Below are 23,870 nucleotides of genomic sequence, written 5' to 3'. Positions count from 1 at the left end.
ACAAAATGTGTGTAAATTGTTGAATGGGAAATGCATTTGCTCACTCAGTCCACAAAATTTTTTTTAATTTAAGAACTGGGTTCATATGCCTTTTTGAGTAAAGTCAAAAGTTTGAAGAAAGGGAAATAGGAGGTCCTGAATGTAGCAAGTGTTGTTGGCAGGAATATTCCAAAGGAGAAGGGAGGACAGTGATGTGCTTGAGGAGGATTCAGAGATGAGTACAGGTGAATTGACTAAATGAGTTAGGGTAGGAACTGGAAGCTCTAGTTGGTTTTGGTTTTAAACATGAAAATAACCAGGAAGAGGAGGCCACAACATCTGCCCAGACAGGCCCCGGAAGGGCTCCGGGCTCCGAGCTCTGTGACATTTTTTTTGTCAGTTACAGGATTGTTGTAATTCCAAATCACTTCAGTCTTAAGCTTCTGTCATTTAAAAATGGCACAAATTTCAGCTTTTGTGTTTATAAGCCTTTTTAAGTAATGTATTTGCATTTATTTTATGTGTTCAGTGGAACAGAAAGAAATGGATGCACCTTTGGCTCACATTGAAGAAGTACAAAATGTCCTTAATGCTATGCAGAAAATCTTAGAGTGTCCAATCTGGTAAGTCAACAGAAGAGTATTGATTTAAAATTTTCCTTACATGAGTATTTCATATGCAAATGAGTAGACATGATCTTATTTATGCTGAGGGAGAAAAAGTTACTCTAAGAAGTTTTTAAGATCAGGCTATTATAGTTGTTGTTTTTCTTAACTGAATAGTTTTTAAATTATAGAAAATAGCTCTTTTCTCTCCACTCTTACTCCTCCCCTCTTTTCGGCCCCCTCAAAGCACACAACCCTTTATCTTTCCCAATCCATAGATGTCTTGATTGTGCATCGGGGCAGGAATCTTGTTTGGGTTAAGTGACAGTTGAGCTTCTAGCTCTAAAACTAGCTTTATCACTTGCAGTAGACATAGTTCGTGATGGTAAAATAAAATCATGAATGATTGGTGTCTACTAGAGGTTCAAGCTTACCAGCCACTCCTCAAAAACCCTATACAAGGTCGCTATGAGTTGGAACTGACTTGATGGCACTTCACAACAATAACAGAGAATAGGTCTTAGGAGAACCTTTCACTGATACTGTTGCTGTTAAGTGCCACCGAGTTGGTTCCGACTGACCTCATGGTTCAAATTGACCTGGCAGTGGAGTGCTTTTCCTACAGTGTTACACCAGGACTCCTTGACTGAAAGTAGCCCTATGTATATAAATGAAAACACTGCAAGTCATCAAAGGGTTTATGGGCAACGTGGCAGAGTCAGCAGACACGCTGCAACAGGGACACAAGAGATTGAAGCAGATATGGATGGTGATCCTGAAATACTGAGCTCTGAAGGATAGGATAGAGAGGTGGATTGAGTGATAATGGGATGACGAAGCTGAGCAGGAGCAAGATGGTCTGGAGCAGCATGACCATCTTGAGCTTTTGGGAACAGTTTTCGCTACAGCAGCCTGGAGACACAGGGAGCGTTTCGGAGGTTGGCATCAAGGAGGGTTTGGTTCTCCCTTGTTCCCTGAGCCCTTATGGCAACCAGGGGCATGGTTAGTTCCCCTCTCACCTGGCCAGTAGCTAGTGGTACGTAATCCTGCATCTCTGCTCTGCTCAGGGTTGATGTCAGGCCTAAAACCCCTGAATGTGGATATGCATGAATTTTACCTCATTAGATCTTTTATTGCTGTTGTTTGTTTTGGGGAGATAGCTATTGTGCTTATATGGCCCAGCCACATCTGTACTTCCTGTGACTCCACCCCACTGGGTAAGTGCCACTGTTCACTCCATGACTACCTGATCAATGATCATCAACAGCCAACATCAGACAAAGCCACCCTGAATTACACTACACAAACAGTGACCAGATCATTGTGTACACACTTCGGGTCTCTATCACATCCACCAGGAGAAGACACCAACATAAATCATCAATTACATATAATTACAATGATATCACAATGTCTCAGAGACCACAATGTCAGCTTACACAGAAACAATACAGAATCCCTAAAACAAGTGATCAAAATAGAGAACCAGAAAATATAATACCAGAAATGGTATTGGAATTACCAGATAAGGAAATTAAAAGAATGATATTTAGATACCTTCAACAATTGAGAGAATGATCAAGAAAAACATAGATAAAACTTGAATTCTGGAAAACACTATAAAAACAAACTGACAAATGAAAAACTGGAAACCATACAAAAGCAGCAATGAGAAAGTCTGAAGATTAATAATACTTGTTCAGTGCCATCGGTTGGTTCTGAGCCATATCGACCCAGTATGGGTTTCCAAGCTGTTGAGCTTGAACCACTGACCTTGTGGTTCAAACGACTTTGCAGTCCCGTGCATTAGCCCACGGTGCCTGGAACTTCAGAAATAAACTGCATTGAAAGGCTAAGAAGTAGAATTCAGTTAATGAAAGGGTAAATTGATGATCTTGAAGACATATCTCTCAAAATTCATCTGCTAGAGGAACAATCAGAAAAAAAAGAACAAAAAACTCGAAAGAAAACCTAAGGCTTATCTGGGACACCATCCAGAGAAATAACTTAAGTGTGATTGGAATTCAAGAATAGTAAGAGATCCACCCCCTCCCCAAACAAAAACCAAAGTCTCGTCAATGAGTTGCTGGAGGAAAACTATTAACATCATGAAAGATGAGAAGATATGTATTCAAGAAGCTGAAAGCACTCCAAACAGGATAGACCCCACAAAAGAAAGTTACCAAGACATATTATAAGGGTGAGTTAAAAATTATCTGCATTCCAGTTATACTAAAATGTCTGTCAACACCCACGAATGATGACAACATTGAGTGTGCACAGGAAATGGTTTTTTCGACTAGCCAAGTGACAGTAGATTATGTGGAAAATCATTTGCAAATCAATCATGGCTCTGCCTATGAAATAATCCATGACAGACTTGAGTTTTGAAAAGTTTGTGTGAGATAGGTACCGCAACAACTCACAGAAGAGCATAAACAGAAGTGCTTGCACATCTGTGAACAATTTGGACTGGTACTCGAAGGAAGGTAAAAGTATACTGGTGATGAGACATGGATACATCATTGTGAGCCTGAGAGTAAACTACAGAGTATGGAATGGAAACATCCTTAATCGCTGACCAAGAAAAAGTTCAAAAGTCAACCATTAGCTGGAAAATTGATGCTTACAGTTTTGGGGATTCTCAAGGGTCAGTATTAGAACATTATCAGGAAAAAAGGTTCAACAATCAACAGTGGTCATTACAGTGAGATGCTTACTGAAGAGCTGAAGCATAAAGTTTCAATTAAATGCAAAGGACTGCTACTCAATGGCGTTATGATCTTGCATGGCAGTGCATGTCCACACACCTCTGCCCACACTGTTGACACTGCAAAAACTTTGTCTTGGGGTGTTAAAGAATCTTCCCTATAGTCCTAATCTTGCTACATCAGACTTTTTCCTGTTTGGCCCACTAAAAACAGCCCTTCGAGGGCGAAGATTCATCTATGATAAAGTGAAGACAACAATGCATTTGTGGCTCACAGCTCAGCCTAAAACATTTTTTAATAAGGAAATACAAAAGCTTGTATTGAAAAGCATGGAGATCATGTTGAACAACTTATATATTTGGCTTTTCTAAAAGTTGATTAAAATAAATTCTATAGCCAGAGTGCAGATAATTTTTTATTCACTCATGTAATTAAACTTTTCAAAACCAAAGACAAAGAATTCTGAGCTGCTCAGGATAAACAAAATTACCTACAAAGAGCTAATAAAGACTATGTTCTGATTTCTCACCAGAAACCATGCAGACTAGAAGACAATGGCATGAAATAAACCAAATTAAAGAAAAAAATTACCGATCAAGAGTAATATTCCCAGCAAAATTAGAACAGTTCTGGATAAACAGAAATTAAAAGAATTTGAAAAAGTAGACCAACCACGGAAAAAAATAGTAAAGGGAGTTCCTTAGACAGAGAACCAACAACCTGAGGTCAATATACATGACAATATTACCCAGAACTCAACCCAGATACAAAAGTATCCAAAGTGAAACAAACCTACAATACTAAAAGTTAAGAACCAGAGATTTTTGTTTGCAACAAAAAAACCCTACAAAATAAAAGAGACAATGTGGTTTTAGAACTACCAATTGAAGATGAAATCAAGTTGATTTCAAAATAAAATAAATTAACCTAGCTACTCTGGTAGCATAGCAGTTACAAATTGGGCTGTGAACCACAAGGTCAGCAGTTCAAAACTACCAGCTGTTCTGCAGGAGAAAGATGAGGAGTTCTCCCATAAAGATTTACAGCCTCAGAAACCCTGTACAGGGTCGCTATGAGTCGGAGCCGACTCCATGGCACACAGCCACCACTACATCTCTAAAACTAGGCCAAGTCTTACTCCAAGCCCTAGCTCAACCCCACTAATGCTAGTCGTAACCATAACCCTAACAATGCTAAGCAAAGACTTAGAGCTAGCCTCACTCTAACTCATTACTCATACATACCCCCACCCCCCAAAAAATAAAAATGTTTTCACAAACACATACTCAAAGTCCTTTAGCAAGTATTTCTGTCTCTTTGAGTTGGCCTTTGTTTCTCTTCATCTGTAAAATGAATCATAGATTTAGAATATTTGGTTAATTAAAAAAAAAAACAGAGGTATAATTTGCATATAGTGAAATCTACATACTTTATTGTGCAAGTCAGTGAATTTTGCTAAGTGTTGTAACCCAAACACCAATTAAGATATAAAACATCTCTATCTCCCCAGAAAGTTTCCCCGGTAATTGCATGGCTTGAAATCTTGATTGAAATACCCACCTTTCAGAGAGGCTTTTTCAGACAACCTGATTTTAAATTGCAGCATCCGCACCCCTGACCTTATCCCCTTACTTGCTTAATTTTTCTCCATTGTACTTACTATTTGATATTCTATATAATTTTTATCTTTTTTCTCCACCCTCACAAATCCCATTGCCACAGAGTTGTTGATTCACTCCCACAGGACATATAAACTCCATGAGGGTAGCGGTTTTTCTTTTATTTACTTCTGTGTCTTCAGTAGTTAGAACTGTTCCTGGGACTTAATAGTTAACTCAGTCAACATTCATTGGCTGACTTAAACAGTAAGCTAATTAGTTCTTTGATTGTATAGTACTTTTTAAAATGTGATGATTAGTGGTATTTGATAAATAAATTGACAATGGAAAACAAGAATAGCTCTTGAGACCTCATGGCATATAGTTTGGGGGTTTGTCATTAAGTGCTGCTGAGTCTGTTTTAACTCACAGTGACCCTATTATGTACAATAAAGCAGAACACTGTCAGATCCTGTACCATCCTTACTATCATTCCTATGTTCATAGTTCTACTGTGTCGTAGTTCCATAGGACATCCCAATTAATTGGCCTAATAATACCTCCTAGTTCATTGCATAGTGCCTGAGATCATAAAAGCCTGCAAGCAGCCATCTAAGACGCAATAATTGGTCTTTACTCACCTGGAGCAACAGAGCAAGGAGAGTTAAGAATAGGAGGATATGGAATGTTGTAACTGATTGCCTCCATGAAAACCTGCCTCCTTTGCTATGAGACCTGAACTGGGTGGTATCCAGCTGCCATTACTGAACATTTTGATCAAAGATTCCATAGAGAAATTCTGGTCAGAAGGAGGAAAATGCTGAATTTCAAGTTCTCATAGACTCCAGACTTTCTGAGAGCCATGGAAAGTAGATGGACCCCTGAATTTATTGCCCCAAGGTCATCTTTTAAACCAAAAGTATCCCAAAAATCCTCTTAAAACCAAATACTTTAGTTTGACTAATAAAAAAAAAAGTTATGCCATGAACATTCTGCTGTTTTAAGAATATGTGAACAAATTGACAACAGCAAATCAAAAGATTGCATAAGAACCGTAGGGGAATTGTGTTTATGTTACTGAGAGGAACAACTCAGAAAAAGGGAGAATGGCTAAGAATGTCTTAATGAACTCTAAGAATGTCATCAATGACACTGAATTGTACATGTCAAAACTGTTGAATTGTTGTATGTTTTGCTGTATATATTCTCAACAATAACAAAATTCAGGGGGAGAAAATGGCAAGTTGTACCTACTCTTAAAAGACGGCGAATTTAGGTACATTTTCCTTTGTGTGTCACAAAAGTTGTTTTTCATATATGGAGTCAAGTAAGTCAGATTAGGGAAAATGCAAGTTTTTATGTTTTCAGACAGAAATGATTTATAAGTAACCCTCTTCTCCCTTGCCCCTTAACATTTCAACTAAACAAAAACAAAAGCTAAATGAGATTTACAGCCTAATTTATGAAACATCAGAGTCAGGGTAGCTGGAAATGATAATTTGGAGAAAAAATTGCTTTTGAAAAACACAAGTTAGTACAGAATCCTCATGATGATTACACAGAGTGATCTCAGTGTGGCACTTGGGTCCATTTATTTTACATATCCATGGGACCAAGTCATAAAAATGTAATGTTCTTTCTCATTCTGACAAATTAAAAAACTCAGATACATAAAAATTAAAAGATGCAAGAATGAAAGTTATTACTAGATTTTTGTTTTCAGTCAACTATTGTGTGTTTGCCAGTTTATTGATTTTACTCATTTTTGACTAGAAATAGATTTAGGCTTTTAAACCCAAGCTGTTCATCCTGACCATTTAAAAACTTTGTTTTTATTTCCTGTCAAGTTGATTCCAACCCATGGCTACCTCATCTGTGCAGAGTAGCACTGCTCCTTAGGGTTGTGGAGGATGTGACATTTTGGAAGCAAATCACTAGGTCTAACTTCCGAGCTGCCTCCAGGTAGGTTAGGCAGAGCTCTTAAATGTTTGCAACACTCAGGTTACCTAGGGATCCTTTTTTTTTTTTTTCAACGTTTTATTGTGAATTGAGTGAAGGTTTACAGACAAGAACATCAGCTTTGTAGTCAACAAATCATACACTTTGTTTCATCTCAATGATTGCAATCCCCTCCCTGCAACAGCTGAATCCTACTTCCTCTTGGTAGTTCTCCATTTACATCTTATATTTCACAAGTGAACAAAGCAAAAATATTTGATACACGTATTTGAAATAAAAAACAGACATTCATTTAAATGTTCAAAGGGCACATTCTGCTCATCAGCCTCCTGCTGGGAGGCACTCAGCCCTACTCAGTCCATAGGTCTAGACCCTGTGGCTGCTGTGTCTCCTGTGTCTCTCCACGCCATCGCCTCTGCCTCTGCCTCTGTTATCATTGCTTTTCCTCTCATGCTCTTCCTTCTTGATGGTCCTAGGATCATCTGTTTCTGAAGTGAAAGATTAACTACTCCCACCCTTTAGTTGTTGTTGTGAAGTGCCGTCGAGTCGGTCGGGTCGAGTCAGTTCCGACCCATATATAGGTCAAGTGCCGTCGAAGGGTTTCCGAGGAGCAGCTGGTGAGCTTGAATTGCCAACCTTGCAGTTCAAACGGCTTTGCAGTCTGGCGCATTAACCCACTGAGCCACACCAGGACTCCCCCACCTTTTAGTTACATATCTACAATTTCAGTTTTGACAATCACAATTAGTCCTGTTAACAGTTACTCACAACTGAATCATAAAATCCTGTCCGTATCATCTCCAACCCCTGTCATCAGACCCATCTGGAGAAAAGAAAAACTATTCAGTGGGGATTCTACCTTAACCATCTCATTCTGAAACGAAGCATACCGATTAAAGAAAATAAGACAGCCACTTCATGTCATTATTTTTATAGCCCCCCCCCAATTTTTGATAGCCAATGTCTAAATTGCACATCCCTACCAATCTAGTACACTGAGGAGGCAAGCATTTTTTTTTTTAATGCTTTCTAATTTCCTCCAGGTAGATGTTATAAGGAAATGGGCTTCCCTTTTAACTCTTCTTGAGAAATTTCAAGATGACATTGTTGGTAGTTTTGATGTAATTTAGGATTTAAATATCAGCCTATTTCCTTTTTTGTCTGCCTGTCCTGCTCCACAATCCCCGTTCAGGACTTTTTTCTAATTACAAATAGTTCAGAGCCAGTTGTTTGGTTTTAAGTGGAAACTGTCTCTTTAAATTTCAAGAAGTTCTGTGCGCATGTGTAGTAGACCCCTCCGAGGGTGAAGCTGGGGTGTCCACTAGCTCAGGCACCCCTATAGTCACCAGAATGGAGATGCACAGTTAGCAAGGGACCAGTGAACAGATACCAAAAGAAAGGAATGTCCACACCTTTATCTCTGTGATTCTGTCAGGCGTTGTCCGTGGCTGCTCTGATCCTTCCCCCACGTGGTCTCACCCAAGATGGCAGCTCCTGGAGCAGCTGAGCATCTTGAATTAGAAAGCACAGGATTTCTTGCTTCTGCTATAAATTTCCCTAGCTGTAAGCCTTCCAACCTTCTAAATATTCCTTTATATGTGGTTTAGAGTTCTGGGACCATCCCCTGAACCTGCTTGGTCCTGTATTCTGTGTTGTTGCTGACGGAGCTCCTTATGCACTTCCACCCGATCTGCCATCTTGTTTGTTCTCCATGTTTCTTGATATGGAGAATCTTCCATTCCAGTTGAAATTTTGAGCAACTGCATCATAAGCAAAAATCCAGTTTGTCCAACTGTAGCACTTGACACTTGCTCACCGTATCAGACATCTTTATCTTCATCTGGTCAACTTCTGCTCAGCTCAGCCGTAGCCATCTAAGTTAAGTCAAATGGGTACCAGCTTCAAGTTTCGCCTCTTCACTCTCAACCATAGCCCCCTAGGGACTAGGTCAGTGCATTCCGGGCTCAGGAGTTCACGCATCTCGCTAAACGTCAGACCAGCCAGGCTTTCCTCTCCTCTATCTCATCTCGAGGTCAATGGATGTTAATGGAACATGTCCAAACTCAGCCCAATCTTCATTGTTGCATTTGTCCCACGTCCACTCACAGGTAGACCCAGGTGGGCACCAGTGACGGCTCACTGACTCCCTTTTAAGTTTCCGTCCTAAAAGGGGATTTTCCCGGATCGGTTGACTTTTCTTGCCTTGGTGTCTCCAGAGCAAACAGTTTACTTGAAACTTAAACACCCAAAGGGTCCAATTTTTTCTGCAGGTCTTTCAGAAAGAATCTTCTGTTCTTCTAGCAGTTCTGGGTTGGTCTGTATGTCTTTTCAAATGTAAATGTTCCACCTCAGAATGTTCTGGGTGGGTGGGGCTCAGGATTGCATCTTAGGCCCCATACTCTACAAAGGCTTAACAAGAAGCCAATTTTTCTGGGCACATTCTAACTTTAGCAAATCCAATCAGTTATAGGCTTACAAGCTCTCTATAATCATAATTCCCAATATTAATTTCTATCACACACGTATATCTATTTTTCAGTAGTTGTTGTTAGGTGTAATCAAGTCAGTTCTGACTCATAGTGACCCTGCAGAGGGTTTCCTGGTGAGTTTGAACCACTCACCTTGTGGTTCAAACTGATCTTGCAGTCCAGTGCTTTATCCCACAAAGCCACACCAAGACTCCATTTTATAATAGTACGTAGGGAAACCAATATCCTAGGGATCCTTTTAAACCTTGTTGTTAAGTGCTGTCAAGTCGGCTCCTACTCATAGCAACCCTGTATAGGGTTTCCGAGGTTTCAACTGGTGGGTTTCAACTGCTGACCTTGTGTTTGGCAGTCCAGTGCTGATCCTACAGCACCCACCTTTTAAACCTTAAACTTAATTAAATGGGAAAATGTAGGATTAGAATTACACCTACTTCATTTTTTTTTACAGTGCCCAGAACAGGACAGTTTTCAATTACGTCATTGGTAACTGTAAACAGTATTGCTTGTGATAGCTTGAGGGTAAGTTGTTAACTCTTAGGTCTTGAGTTCAAATTTTTCTGGCTCCTAAAATTCCTTGGCCATTATTTCTGATAATTGATTGTTCTTTACTATATTTTTTACATGGCTTTATTAAAATTTTTACTTTAAGAAGAATTTTCTAAAATATGTATGTACCCTGGTGGATTGTTTTACACAAACCTAGCCTGGGTCTTTGATTTAGAAACAGTTACTGACCCTTTGTATCTTTAAACAATAACTATTAGTAGTTTATGCAGTTACTAAATCCCAATTTGGGGAGTGTGGTGGTTCTGTGGGATAAGCACTGGACTGCGGTGGTTGGAGCCCACCAGCTACTCCACAGGAGAAAGATGAGGCTTTCTGTTCCCACAAAGATTCACAGTCACCGAAAGAAACCCTATACAGAGCTGCTGTGGCTCAGAACTGACTCAACAACACCTAACAACAACAACAACAACAACCAACCTTCGTTTTTCATTTACTTATTCATGTTAGTAACTCAAACTGCAAATACGTAGTAAGCCTAACATATTGCCTGGTTTGAGAAGTATTTAGTATACTTGAATCACTTTCATAGTAAACATTTGCTCTCATCAGTTCCCAGATGAGGAACATTTTTCTTTTTCTTTTTCACTTCTAGCCCCTCTGCAGGCATTTCCTTCAGCAGTCATTATCTTTTTATGTATTGGAGTTTTCATCTGTTCAAAGTTGATGTTTACAGTATGTTTGTATAACTTGGATTATAATTACCATACTGAAATATAATTATTTCAGAACTGAGTCAGTGGTGAGAATGAAAGCCATCTGGTACCCTAGCTAAATCCAATTTCTCTTTTACTGAGAATTTCTATTATAGCTTATCACAGAAACGGTGACTTAGAAACAACCTAGAGTGTTCTTTGTTGGTGTTTCTTTTCAAAATCACCTTTGGTCCAAATAATAACACTAACATTTCTACAGAACATCTGATTGTGAAGTATTATCCCAAGTAACTTATAACTTGGTTCTCAGAACAGTCTGAGATAGCTGTAGGACAGGTGACAGAAGAGGCAACAGGTTCAGGTAGAGTGCTTAACCAGAAGGTCACTCTGCTCATTAAAGAAGAGAACGGCAGCAGAACCCCAGCTTTCTGTATTACAGTCTGGTGGATTTGGGGGTTTTTCCCTTTTGTTATCCTGTGCTATATCAGAAATCCCATGATTGTACGAGTTGTGTTACCAAATCCTTCACAATGAAGCCATTGTCCCCACCTTTCCTTGTGATCTTTTTCAAAAAAAGTTAAACATTTCATGAAGAGAGTAAGATTCCTGTCCCCTACCACCTTACCTTTGGGAGCGCTGTCGGAGAAGTACTAGATTGCTAAGCACAAAGCCTTCTCCAGTACATAAAAAGATAATAATTTCTATTCCTGTAAACATTTATAGCCTCAGAAACTCTATACAGGGTCCCTATGAATCAGAATCTACTCGATGGCACTTAACAACCACTACCACCATATTGCCTATTCTTTAATGTCAGTTTATAAAACTCAATAAAAATAAAGCTAGCAGCAACACCAGAGATGGAGGCAGAGGTGATGGCATGGAGATATAGAGCAGCTGGGTTGGGGTCTCTGGACTCATGGAAAGAGAAAGGCTGTGTGCTGGCAGTCAGGAGGCTGGCTTGCAGAATGTACCCTTTGGTTGTTTAAATGATGATACATTCCTGAGTGTTTTTGTATACATCAAAAAACAACAACAACAACAACAAACAGGAAATAGAAGCAAATACTGTTAAATGACGATATATGGAGGGGATTGTAATCATTGCCATGAAACAAAATGCGATAGGATGAATGCAAAACCGATGTTCTCCAATGTAAACTATCACTCAATTCACAATAAAAGCTTTAAAAAAATAAAAATCAAAGCTAGACTTCCAATGGCGTACAGGCTCCTATCTACGTAGGCCCCCAGCCACCTCTCTGGCCTCATCTCCTACTTTTCCACTTGTTCATTGCATCCTAGACCCTGGTTTACTTGCTATTTCTCAGATGCATAGTCCTGCTCAGAATCTTTGCTTTCTCTGCTTGAACTAGAATGTTCTTTCCCTAAATGTTGCAGGGCTTATTTTCTTGTATTCTGTCCTCCAGGGTCACCTCAGTGAGGCCTTTCCTTATCACCCTACCCACACTGCCTTCTCAGTCCCCCTTTCTCTGCTTTCTCTTTAGCACTTATTCCCATCTCTCTTTATTTTTCTATCAACTGTCTGTCAAACTAGAATGTAAACTCTATGAAGGCAGACTTAGTTGTATTCACTGCCATAATTCTAGCCCCCAACAATAGGACCAACATATAATAACGGAATCTCAATAAATACTTTTTAAATGAGCAAATGAATGAATCAGAAAAGGCCTGGAGGTTTTGTGGATGGACAAGCAAGGATGGTAACTTTATAGATGGAAATGTGGTATTTTCCTTTCTCAAAATGTTCATACTTTTATAAGTTTTATTATTTTCGATAATTTCTATTACTTTGTTTTTGCAAAGTAATCACAAGGCAAACAGCATGTACCTCCTAAAATGGTGCAATAAAAATACATGGTGTTTTTGTAAAAAAAAAAAAATAGAACCTGAATTTGATCAAGCCTTGTCTAGCATACAAAGAGCCCTCCTGGGGCTGTGGGTTACACATTGAGCTACTAACTGCAAAGTTGGTGGTTTAAATGCACTAGCTATTCTGTGGGAGAAAGATAAGGCTAAATGTTTCCCTAAGATTTAGAGTCTTAGAAAATCCTTTACAGGGTTGTTACTATGAGTCAGATTTGACTTAAGGCAGTGGGTTTTGGTTTGGGGGGATCTAGTATACAGGGGGCCCTGGTGTGGCGCTGTGGGTTAATGCGCCAGACTGCAAAGCCGTTTGAACTGCAATGTTTGCAGTTCAAGCTCACCAGCTGCTCCTCGGAAACCCTATACAGGGTCACTATGGGTCAGAATCGACTCGACAGCACTTAACAACAACAACAACAGTATACAGGGAATAAATAAGAGATTGGTTGGTTGCTAATTAGTTGCCATGGAGTCGGTTCCGACTCACAGTGACCCTATGCACGACAGAACAAAATACTATCCAATTCTTTGTCAATCCATCTCGTTGGGGGGGTCTTCCTCTTTCTTGCTAACCCTCTACTTTACCAAGCATGATGTCCTTCTCCAGGGAATGGTCCTTCCTGATAATATGTCCAAAGTATAAGAGATGAAATCTCATCTAAGGAGCATTCTGGATACATTTCTTCCTACACAGATTTGTTTGTTGTTTTGACAGTCCATGATACTTTAAAAATTCTTTCCAACACCATTACTCAAATGATTCGATTCTTCTATGGTCATCCTTATTCATTGTCTAACTTTCACATGCTTATGAGGTGATGGAACATTCTATTACTTGGCTCAGGTCCTGAAACTGATATCTTTACTTGTGAACACATTAAAGAGGTCTTGTACAACAGATTTGCCTATACAAAATGTCATTTGATTTCTCGACTGCTGCCTCCTCATGGAACATTCATATGTTGATAGTGGATTTGAGCAAAATGAAGTCTTTGACAACTTCAGTCATCCCTCCATTTATCATTATCTTATTTATTGGTCCAGTTGTGAGGATTTTTGTTGTCTTTACATTGAGGTACAGCTCATACTGAACATTGTAGTCTGGAGGAGCGTGTCAAATCACACTACTAGGTTGTTGTGTTCATTGGTAGTTGTTGTCAAGTTGATTCTGATTCTGGTGACTTCATGTGCAGAGTAGAACTGCTCCATTGTGTTTCTCAGTCTAACTTTTTGGAAGCAGATTAATTATCAGGCCTGTCTTCCAAGGTACCTCTTCTGGATGGGTTAGAATCACCAGCCTTTCCATTAGGAGCAGAGCACTTCATCAATTTCACTATCCAGGACTCCTACTGTGGAGTTATTGTTCACAAAATTCAGAATCCAGAAAATTCTACAAATCAAATGACCAAGTTTTAAAAATAAATGACAAGTGGGGAAAAGGAAGGCTAATCTATAGATTTAAAGTGACTTAGACATATTGATATCAACCAAATGCAATGTGTATGCCTTATTTGGGGAGTCCTGGTGTGGCACTATGGGCTAATGCTCTGGACTGCAAAGTCGGTTTAGACTGCAAGGTAGGTAGTTCAAGCTCACCAGCCGCTCTTCAGAAACCCTATACAGGGTCGCCATGTTGGTACCGATTCAACAGCACTTAACAACAACAACAACAAACTATCCAAATGTGAAGAGGCAATGAGAAATTAGAGCATTGATTAACTGTATATTAGATGATTTTACTGAAGCCTCATTTTTAAAAGAATAGTAATGGCTTAACAGTCATGCTAAAAAGAATATCTTTTAAATGTATAAACGATTTACAAATGAAATGATATATGATGACTGGGATTTTTAAATAATCTGGAATGGGAGAGTAGATATAGATGAATGAAAATTGACCATAAATTGATGATTGAAGCTGAGCAATGGTACCTGAGTTCATTTACTATCTTATTGTGTAAATGTTTAAAACTTTTCTATTAAGAAGTTAAAAGTAAAAAACACAGTCGTGCATTTAATATCATTAAACTGTACCTGTAAAGATTGTTGAACTAAACTAAATGGAGAGTATTGGAGAGATCACAGTAATTCTATTTTGATGTCTTCAAGTTCAGTGAATAAGGATCATAGTCACTGCTGTTTTCTTGTTACCAAGTTCTGTACGTATTTAATATGTATTTATTCAATCAGCCTTGAACTTAAAGTCTTACCTTGATTCAGTTATAAAGCAGCTTGAAGTGTATGTTTATCTTTAAATAAACTATTAAGCCTCACTTATTATTCGTTTCTTTTTGTTTTGTTTTTTTCTCCTTACCTTTCTAGTCTGGAGTTAATCAAAGAGCCTGTTTCCACAAAATGTGACCATATATTTTGCAAGTAAGTGTGAATGTTTCACATGACTCCTTCATTTAAAAAAAAGCATCTAACTTTATAGAAGCTTTAACTTCAATTAAGAAGAAATATCTTCTTTTTGTTCACTTCCCTATTTCCTGCTTTTCCCCTTCAAGGTTTGTTGTTTTCTTGCCTTATAACCTCTGTAAAGATAGAAAAAGAACTGATGTCAGTTTATATTTAGTTTGATATTCATTCATATGAGTGATTAAAGTTACATTTATATATTTAAGAATTTTGCTGTTTCAAATGATAATCTTTGTTTCTTGATAGAATTTCAGAAAAAATAGGGTAGGTAATTTCATGGGACAGGGGGCTGTCTTTCCCTAAAGTTGAACTAGGATCTACCCCTGAATACTAATTTCTTGTTAAGTGTTTTTGTTTGTTTGTTTGTTTTTAAATTGAAAAAAGAGAATCCTGTACATGAGCTTAGTAGCACACCAGGGGGTGTAATACAAGTGCATTTACTTCTATTCCACGCCCGGAGCTTTTAATGTAATTGAGTTTAAAATTGACTATGATTTTAGGAAATTCATGAAGACCAAGCTAAGAATTCTTGAATTAAAACCTATGTTTGTTTTTTCATTAGGAGCAGTATTTTCCTTTGTTTATAAAGGATTTTAACCCATCAGGATATGTTATATGTGTTCTTTAAGTCTTCTTAGACATTCATTTATTGCTGGGTGGTCTGAGACAACCAACAAGTTGCTTTATGTCCAGAGCCTTTCCCAAAGCCCAACCCAAGTCCATTCCTTCTCATAGTGACCCTTCAGAACAGTGGAGCTGCCCAGATGGTTGCCAAGACTGTCAATGTTTGGGGAAGTAGACTTGCCACATCTGTCTTCTGCAGAGCAGCGACTCGGTTCAACAGCCTGTCTTTTGGTTAGCAGTCGAGCCCTTAACCACTGCACGGTCAGGGCCCCTTTCAAAAAGCCCAAGAGTCCCAAAAAAGCCAGACCCTTCTTAGTTCCTGAGAAGTGAGCATCTTTTCAATGCTAGGCAAAATGAACTGAGTTGGTTTTGTTTTTTAAACATTTTGTTATTGAGATATAATTCACATACCATAAAATTCACCCAGTTACAATACACAATTCCGTTTGTGTGTTTTAGCATACTGACAATTATGCAGTCATTATCACAGTCTTAAGTTTAGAATATTTTCATCACCCCAAAAAGAAACTCCATTAGCAACTACTTCCCACTGCCAGCTCTCATCCCCCAGTCTAACTAATCTACTTTCTGTCTCTGAATTTCCCTGTTCTGGACATTTCCTGTAAAAGGTGACCTTTGGTTGGTGGCTTCTTTTGTGGAATATGCTTTCAAGATTCATACATGCTGTAGTTAAGGAGCTCTGGTAGCGTAATGGTTACTAATCAGGCTGCGAACCTCAGGGTCAGCAGTTTGAAACTACCAGCTGTTCCACGGGAGAAAGATGAGGCTTTCTGCTCCTGTAAAGATTTACAGCCTCGGAAACCCTGTACAGGGTCGCTATGAATCGGAACCGACTCCACAGCACATAACAATAGCAACAACATGTTATAGTATGTATCAGTACTTCATTCTTTTTTTATGGCTAAATATTTTATTGTATGAATATCACATTTTTCTTATGCATCTATCAGTTAATGAACATTTTGATTATTTCTTTTTAGCTATTATGAATAATGTTGCTATAAACATTCTTATATAAATATTTGTGTATACATATGTCTTCGTTTCTCTTAAGAATGAAGAGTCCTGGTGTGGTGCTATAGGATAATCACTTGACTGCTAACTGCAAGGTTGGTGGTTCAAATCCACCAGCCACTTTTTAGAAACCTTAAAAGGGTCACTGAGTTGAAACTGACTCACTGGCACTTAACAACAAGAATGGTAGCTTTATGTTTAAACATGTTGAGGAACTGCCAAGGTGTTCTCCAAAGTGTCTGTACCGTTTTATAATCCCAGCAGCAATGAAGGAAGATTCTCCACATCCTCTCCAACAGTTGTTCTTACCTGTCTTTTTGATTATAGCCATGCTAACCCAACCAATGGGAGCACGGTGGTTTGGTACGATAAGCACTAGGCTGTGAACCACTAGGTCGGTGGTTCAAGCCCACCAGCTGTTCAACAAGAGAAATGGGAAGCTTTTTTGCTCCTGCAAAGATTTTTAGCCTCAGAAACCCTATATAGGGTCACTGTGATTTGGAACTGACTCTACAGCACTTAACAACATGTCAGCCACACCTTTATCATTTAGTCAATTCCTACTCCTAGCAATGCTGGAGAGCAGAGTAGAGCTGCCCCCTAGCATTTCCAAGGCTGTAAATCTTTAGGGAAGCAGACTGCCACATCTTTCTCCTGCAGAGCGGTTGGTAGTGGTCTGTGGTTGTGTGCCACTGAGTTGGTTCTGACTCTTAGTGACCCTGTATAGAGTTTCTGAAGCTGTAAATCTTTGTGGGAGCAGAAAGCCTCATCTTTCTCCCATAGAGCGACTCATAGATTCAAACTGCTGGCCTTGCAGTTAGTAGCCCACCTTATAATCCATTGCGCTACCAGGGCTCCTTGTGGCTAGCCTAAAAACTCCCCTGCCATCAAGTCTTCTGATCTGTTGTTAAGTAGCATTGAGGCTGTTCCTACTCATAGCAACCCTGTACAGGGTTTCCAAGGAGCAGCTGGTATGTTTGAATGGTTGACCTTGTGATTAGCAGTCCGGTGTTTATCCTATAGTGCCACATCAGGATTCCCTTCTGCTTCATAAAAATACAGGGTCTCTGAGACTATAAGTCTTTATGTGAGTTGACAGCCTCATCTCTTGCCAGCATAGGAGCTGGTGGGTTTGAACTGTCAACTTTGTGATGTTAACAACCCAGCTTCTAACCCATAGCGCCACCAGGACCCCAAATAGCCATCCTTGTTGCTGTTGTTGTTAAGTGCCATCCAGTCGGTTCTGACTCATAGCAACCCTGAATAGAGTTTCTGAGGAGCAGTTGGTGAGTTTGAACTGCCAACCATGTGATTCAAACTGACCTTGCAGCCGAGTGCTTATCCTACAATGCTACAGCAGGCCTCGGACTCCAGTAGCCATCCTAGTGAGTGTGAAAGGAGCCTTGGTTGCCCTGAGCTGTTAAATGAAAGGTCAGTGGTTCTAATCCACTAACCACTCTGTAGAGGAAACCTGTGCCAGTCTACTTTGGTAAAGACTAGTTAGGTCCCTTTGCGTTGATTATGATTCACAGTGACCCTATGTACAGCAGAATGGAATACTGTCTGGTCCTGCCTTGGTTGGTGTCTGCTATAGCAAAACTACTACAAGTGGACGCTTTCAATAAACGGAAACTAATTGTCTCACAGATTAAGAGGCATGAAGTCCGAAATCAGAGTGCTGTTTCTAGGGGAAGGAAGAGCTTGGTCCTTTGCTCCTTTCAGCATCTGTAGGTCCAGCATTCCTTGGAGAGCTCCATGGGTCTGGCATCAGTCTTCCTATGGATCTAGGAGCTTCACAGCACCGGGACCACAGGTCCAGAGGATGCACTCTACTCTCGCCTCTTCTTTCTTGGTGGTAGTAGGTCCCTCTGAACTCTGCTTCCTTGTTTAGTCTCTTTTTATATTTCAAAAGAGGTTGACTCAAGATACAACCTAATCCCATAGATTGTATCTGGCCTCATTAACACCATAGAGTGAAGATTTACAACACATAGGGTCATTACATCTGAGCAGAGCAGATCAGTCATCACAGAACTGCGAAACCACTGAGAATTACAACACAGACAAGTTAACGCATATCTGGGGAGACACGATTCAATCTACCACATGTGGCAACACTGTGGAGCAGTTTCACTCTATCTTCTAAGATCACTGAATTAGAATCAGCTTGGTGATAGTAAATTTGTAAAACCCCAAACGAAAACCCCGGGCATCCAGTTGACCCTATAGGACAGAATAGAAACTGCTTCTTAGGGTTTCTGAGGCTGTAAGTCTTTACGGGAACAAGCAGCCACACCTACAGCCTTGGAGCAGCTGGTGGGTTTGGTCTGCTGACTTTATGGTTAGCAGCCCAACGTGTAACCCACTACACTACCAGGGCTCCACAGTTTTGGGTGTTGTTGTATACCATCGAGTCGGTTCCGACCCATAGCCACTCTGTATAGGGTTTCTGAGGAGCGACTAGTGAGCTTGAACTGCTGGCCCTGCAGTTCAAATGGCTTTGCAGTCTGGCGCATTAACCCACAGCGCCACACCAGGACTACTATTTTTGGGTGGTGTTGTTCTTGGTAAGTGCCATTGAGTCTGTTCCGACCCACAGCGACCCTGGATAGAGTTTTCAAGCAGCAGCTGGTGAGCTTGAACCACCGACCTTGCAGTTCAAACAGATTTGCAGTTTATGGCATTAACCCATAGCGCCACACCAGGACTCCATTTTTGGGTGTGAAATGATATCCTGGTTTTGATTTGCGTTTCCTAATGACTAATGATGTTGGACTTTTTTTATTCTGAGTGTATGATTTGCAGATTATTTTCTCCCATTCTGTGGAATGTTTCCCTTTTCTTTCTGTAATGCAGAACTTTTACTTTTTATGTAATTCCATTTAATTTTTTCTTTGTTGCTTGGGTTTTGGTGTCGTATGTAAGAAACCATTGCCTAACACAGGATCCGAGATTTATAGTTTAAGCTCTTACATTTAGGCGTGTGATCCCTTTTGAGTTAATTTTAGTGAATTGAGTTAATCTTTAGGTGAGGTAATAGTGCTAACTTTATTCTTTTGCATATGAATATCTGGTTGTCTTAGCACAGATTCTTAAAAATATAATTTTTTCCCCCCATTTAGTTGTCTTGATATTCTTGTGGTAAATCAATTAAACATTGCCCAATAGACAATTTATGATTTAACTTCTGGACTCTAATTTCTCTTCCATTAATCACTGTTATCCTTATGTCAGTTTCATATGGTCTTGATTACTTTAGCTTTATAAGAAGTGAGTTTTTAAAGTAATTATTATCATTTTATATGAGTTACTCACCATTTATGTCAGATTATACAGCATGAAATAATTATGAATATATCATTAAATATGCCATATTAACTTTATAATACATTTTATTTGATCATAACTGTAAGCCATATGCATCTAAGTTCTGATTTCATAGATCATTGCTTATGTAGTTGGTTTTCTGCTTATGCAACATCTAAAAATAATTAGAGAAAGTCATTTGTTGTATATTACACCAGTTGTTACCTTTAAAATGGCTTCTTAAAGGCAACTGTGAGATTATCTTTTCATGGTTATTTGCCTTTTGAATATTCTCTCTACGAAAGAAAGTAACTGCTTTTGTTCTTTCCTTTCTTTATGATTTATAGATTTTGTATGCTGAAACTTCTCAACCAGAGGAAAGGGCCTTCACAGTGTCCTTTGTGTAAGAATGATATAACCAAAAGGTATATAACTTGGGTAGTGATGGGAAGCAACAACTGGAAAAAGTAGAAATCCTTTAATATAGCTTGTGTTCCTGTTAAATGATCCATCAGTAGAAAAATATATGAGTATGTTTAGCAGGCAGAGTAAATGATTTCTAAAGCCATTTTCCGGAAAGTTTTCTGAAGTGTCTGCCTTATAAAGGTATTGTCAATTTATTGCCTTTTTCTAATGTTTCTGAATAGTGCAAGAACTTTCAGCCTTATCTAAAGTAGGACTGCGCCAGCCATCCTGTCCCCAATCTGTCTGCTGATGCTGTTTTGATTTTTCTTTTGCATTTATTCTTACCTAACCCTAAACACATACACATTTACTGTCTGTCCCTCCTGTCAGAGTATCTGTCTAAGTTAACACTGTATTTGCTATGTTTGGTACATGGTACAAACTTAGATATATAAAGGAAAGAAAGAAGGAATTCGATTTTCTGCAGCTCTCCTAAGCTAACATTTTTCTTTGGACATTGTTATGTATTTCCAAAATAATGTAATCATCCTTTTTTTTGATAGAAGTTCCCAGGAAACAGAAATGGGTTAGGTGGTGTTCCACTGTTAAGAATAGTATGATTTTTGTGCAGTATCCTTAAAAAGTTGATAATAACTTTTGTCAAATAATATAATTTCAGAAGCCTACAAGAAAGTACAAGATTCAGTCAACTTGTTGAAGAGCTGTTGAAAATCATTCATGCTTTTGAACTTGACACAGGATTACAGTGTAAGTGTTGAATAGTCCCAGAGGCCAGTGCTCAAGTGGCTGTCCACTAAAACTCAAGAAGTTTGCACATTTTCTGTGAATCGGTAAGACCTTTTGATTAAGATTAATTTTAGCTCTATTTGTTCTAAGTGCCAACTCCGACAATGGCTCTAAAACTATAGTCTGTTTTTTAAAATCATACCCACTGATCTCATACCTTATTTTACCAATTCTAAGATGCAGGTTTTTCACATTTTAACATCTTCAAAATTAGTATTTTATTATTGATGGTATGTAATTGCTTAATTTAGTGTATTTTCTTTCTGAATGGCACAGAAAATAATAATCGCTGATGTCAGAGTCAATGATATAGGGTCTTAGTACGCAAATTTGTTAGTATTGATTTTAAAATTATATAGAACCTTAAATGTATTGTCAGAACACAACAAGCAGCATGTACAGAATTTTTCTTGGTTTCCTTGATTATAACAAATGACTCTTTTTCTGTCCACAAAAATAATCCATTCTCTTAAAATTCAACAGTTGCAAATAGTTACCAATTTTCAAAAAAGGAAAACAACTCTCCTGAGCATGTAAAGGAGGACGTTTCTATCATCCAAAGTACGGGCTACCGAAATCGTGCCAGAAGACTGCGACAAAGTGGAACTGAAAATCCTGCATTGGTAAAGCCACTTCCATTTATTCTGGCAACAATTCTTTATTGAGCATTGTGAGTTAGTGAATGTTCTAGATGCTCAGTGACGTACATAAAAGTCAGGAAAGAAGATGGTAAAGTAAGTGTGTGAACAAGTGTTCTAGTCAGTCAAGTTAGAAGAGTTCAGGGAAGGTTGGTATACCTAGTGTGGCCAAGAGAGACCTAGGGCCAAGAGACCATGTTCCTGCTTTAGTGTTTTACCTGCTCAGTTGCTTGTCTAAAAGAGCCATAAGGTTCCTGGTGTTTGTAAAATAACCATCTTATGGCAATTCTTCAGGCATGAGGAGATACCTTCTGTTTTATTTCTGCTGAAAAGTGCCTTGGGGGGAAAAAAATCTGCTTCTGACATTTGAAAATTACTTCAGCCTAAAAGGTATAATTGTCAAAGAAAAATGTAACACTTTACTCTGTTGTTACTTGTATAATGGAGATCTTAATACCAGCATTCATTTTTCAGCTTCTACAGAAAGGCTAAGAGAAAAAAAGAAAGTTCCATCAAAGTACTGTTGGGCTTTTAAATCTTTCTCTTACTAAATGTGCTTAAGAATGTAAGATTTTTGCTGTATTCATTCACCCTTTATAAACATTTATTTTATCTTAGTTGCCAGCCTAGCTACAAGATATAATCAGAAATGTGTGCTAAATGAATCTCATTTTCTTCCCACACTACTAGCTTCAGTAGATGTTTTCCTTATATTTAAAAAAAAACTTACACAAATATATATTGAGGTTAGAACATTTTAAAACAACAGAGAGAGCAAAAAGTGTTTAAATCGCAAGTAACCCAGACATTTTGGTGTGTCATTTGCCAGGCCTCTTTATCAGGTGTCCAAAATATAGCATCAGTCATGACTCCTACAGCACGCTACTTCACAGCAGGGTTTGATAATTCATTGTAGTGACCACACAGAACTCATAGACAATACTCACAGTTATGGGGCTTATTTGGAAAGTTAACAGGTTATAAGGCAGGACCAAAGATGCACAGTTCTTCCACTCAGTATAGCGTCTCCTCTGCCATGCCCACGGGCAGGCCTTTTCTCTAGCCCTTGGCCTTGCCTCTGCCCTGCTCCAGCAGTGTTACAAAGCTCTTTTAGGGCTGCTAATAAAGCCTCAGTCCAGAGGTGCTCAGCTGTGAGCCTACACACCTAGCTCCCAGATTAAGTGTCTGGAGGCACCCCACTCCACAGTTCACAGTTAGCCTCCTGCCCATAGGCACTCAGCTTTACTTGCTCCATGGACTGGGATGTCCACTGCCCTGACTGGTACTCTGGCTCTTGGTTCTGCTGTGACTGCTTCTCTGCTATTCCTCCATTACTCCTCCAGTGTCAGCTTTTTGTCTCTGGGTCAAGGAGGTTCAATGCTCAGGGAATCTGAATCCAAAGGACACAGTCGTCTCCTGGTTCTTTCTTTGAAGTAGTGAGATCCTCCACTCCTACTTCTCAGATGGCTCATTTTATACGTGTCTGAGTCCCACGTTTTTACAATCATATAATCTTATCAGCATCTTCTCCCATCTTATGTTACTCAGACCCAGCAGAGCAAAAACATTGGTTCGTGGGAATTACAAAGACCATGGACAAAAGAGCCCTATGAAGTAATTCACTGCACTGCAAGGTGTCATAGAAATTTTAAATAATTGATCTTTGCTGATCTGTTTTGTCCATGGCTTCAAGCTTCCCTTTGGGGAAAAAAGCACACAACTGGACAAAAATTAGCTCACTTTTCTTTACTGTTGTACTTAGCAGGAAACCAGTTGTAATGTGCAGCTCTCTAACTTTGGAATTGTAACATCTCTGAGGACGAAGCAGCAAAAGCAGCTGCACAATAAGTCTGTCTACATTGAATTGGGTAAGAATTTTGTGAGTTTAAAGTAATCGTTGCTGATTTTCTTGTCTTCCCGTCTTAACAAAAACTTTGGTCATGATTTATTCATGTAACAGAGAGATTAGAAAACAAAATAATTTCACAAGTCCTATAGGTAATGCAAAAGATGCATCGCCCATCTTGAAGTGCCTTACTTTTTAGTGGAAGCAAAAGATATTTGGTTACGTGTTAAGTGCTGTGGAGTCGATTCCTACTCATAGCAACTCTGTACAGGGTTTCCAAAGAGCAGATGGTGGGATTGAACTGCCAACCTTGTGGTTTTCAGTCCAGTATGATCCTACAGCT

At 39.0% G+C, this 23,870-nt stretch overlaps 1 protein-coding gene across 2 annotated transcripts in view; it reads left to right on the top strand.

Annotated features, from left to right (window-relative positions):
* The first annotated feature begins 546 nt into the window (after positions 1–546).
* The window catches only part of BRCA1 (breast cancer 1, early onset), a 74,367-nt gene continuing 51,043 nt past the window's right edge, over positions 547–23,870 (top strand). For both annotated transcript variants that reach the window (XM_006832701.1, XM_006832700.1), the window contains exons 1-6: positions 547–602; positions 14,771–14,824; positions 20,179–20,256; positions 20,916–21,004; positions 21,527–21,666; positions 23,444–23,549. In XM_006832701.1, the coding sequence (XP_006832764.1) occupies positions 574–602; positions 14,771–14,824; positions 20,179–20,256; positions 20,916–21,004; positions 21,527–21,666; positions 23,444–23,549 (496 nt within the window). In that variant the 5' untranslated portion in view covers positions 547–573. The remainder of the gene's footprint in view (positions 603–14,770; positions 14,825–20,178; positions 20,257–20,915; positions 21,005–21,526; positions 21,667–23,443; positions 23,550–23,870) is intronic.

Source organism: Chrysochloris asiatica, unplaced genomic scaffold, assembly GCF_000296735.1.
Source record: "Chrysochloris asiatica unplaced genomic scaffold, ChrAsi1.0 scaffold00007, whole genome shotgun sequence".
Taxonomy (NCBI): domain Eukaryota; kingdom Metazoa; phylum Chordata; class Mammalia; order Afrosoricida; family Chrysochloridae; genus Chrysochloris; species Chrysochloris asiatica.
This window is presented reverse-complemented; position numbering and strand designations above follow the sequence as displayed.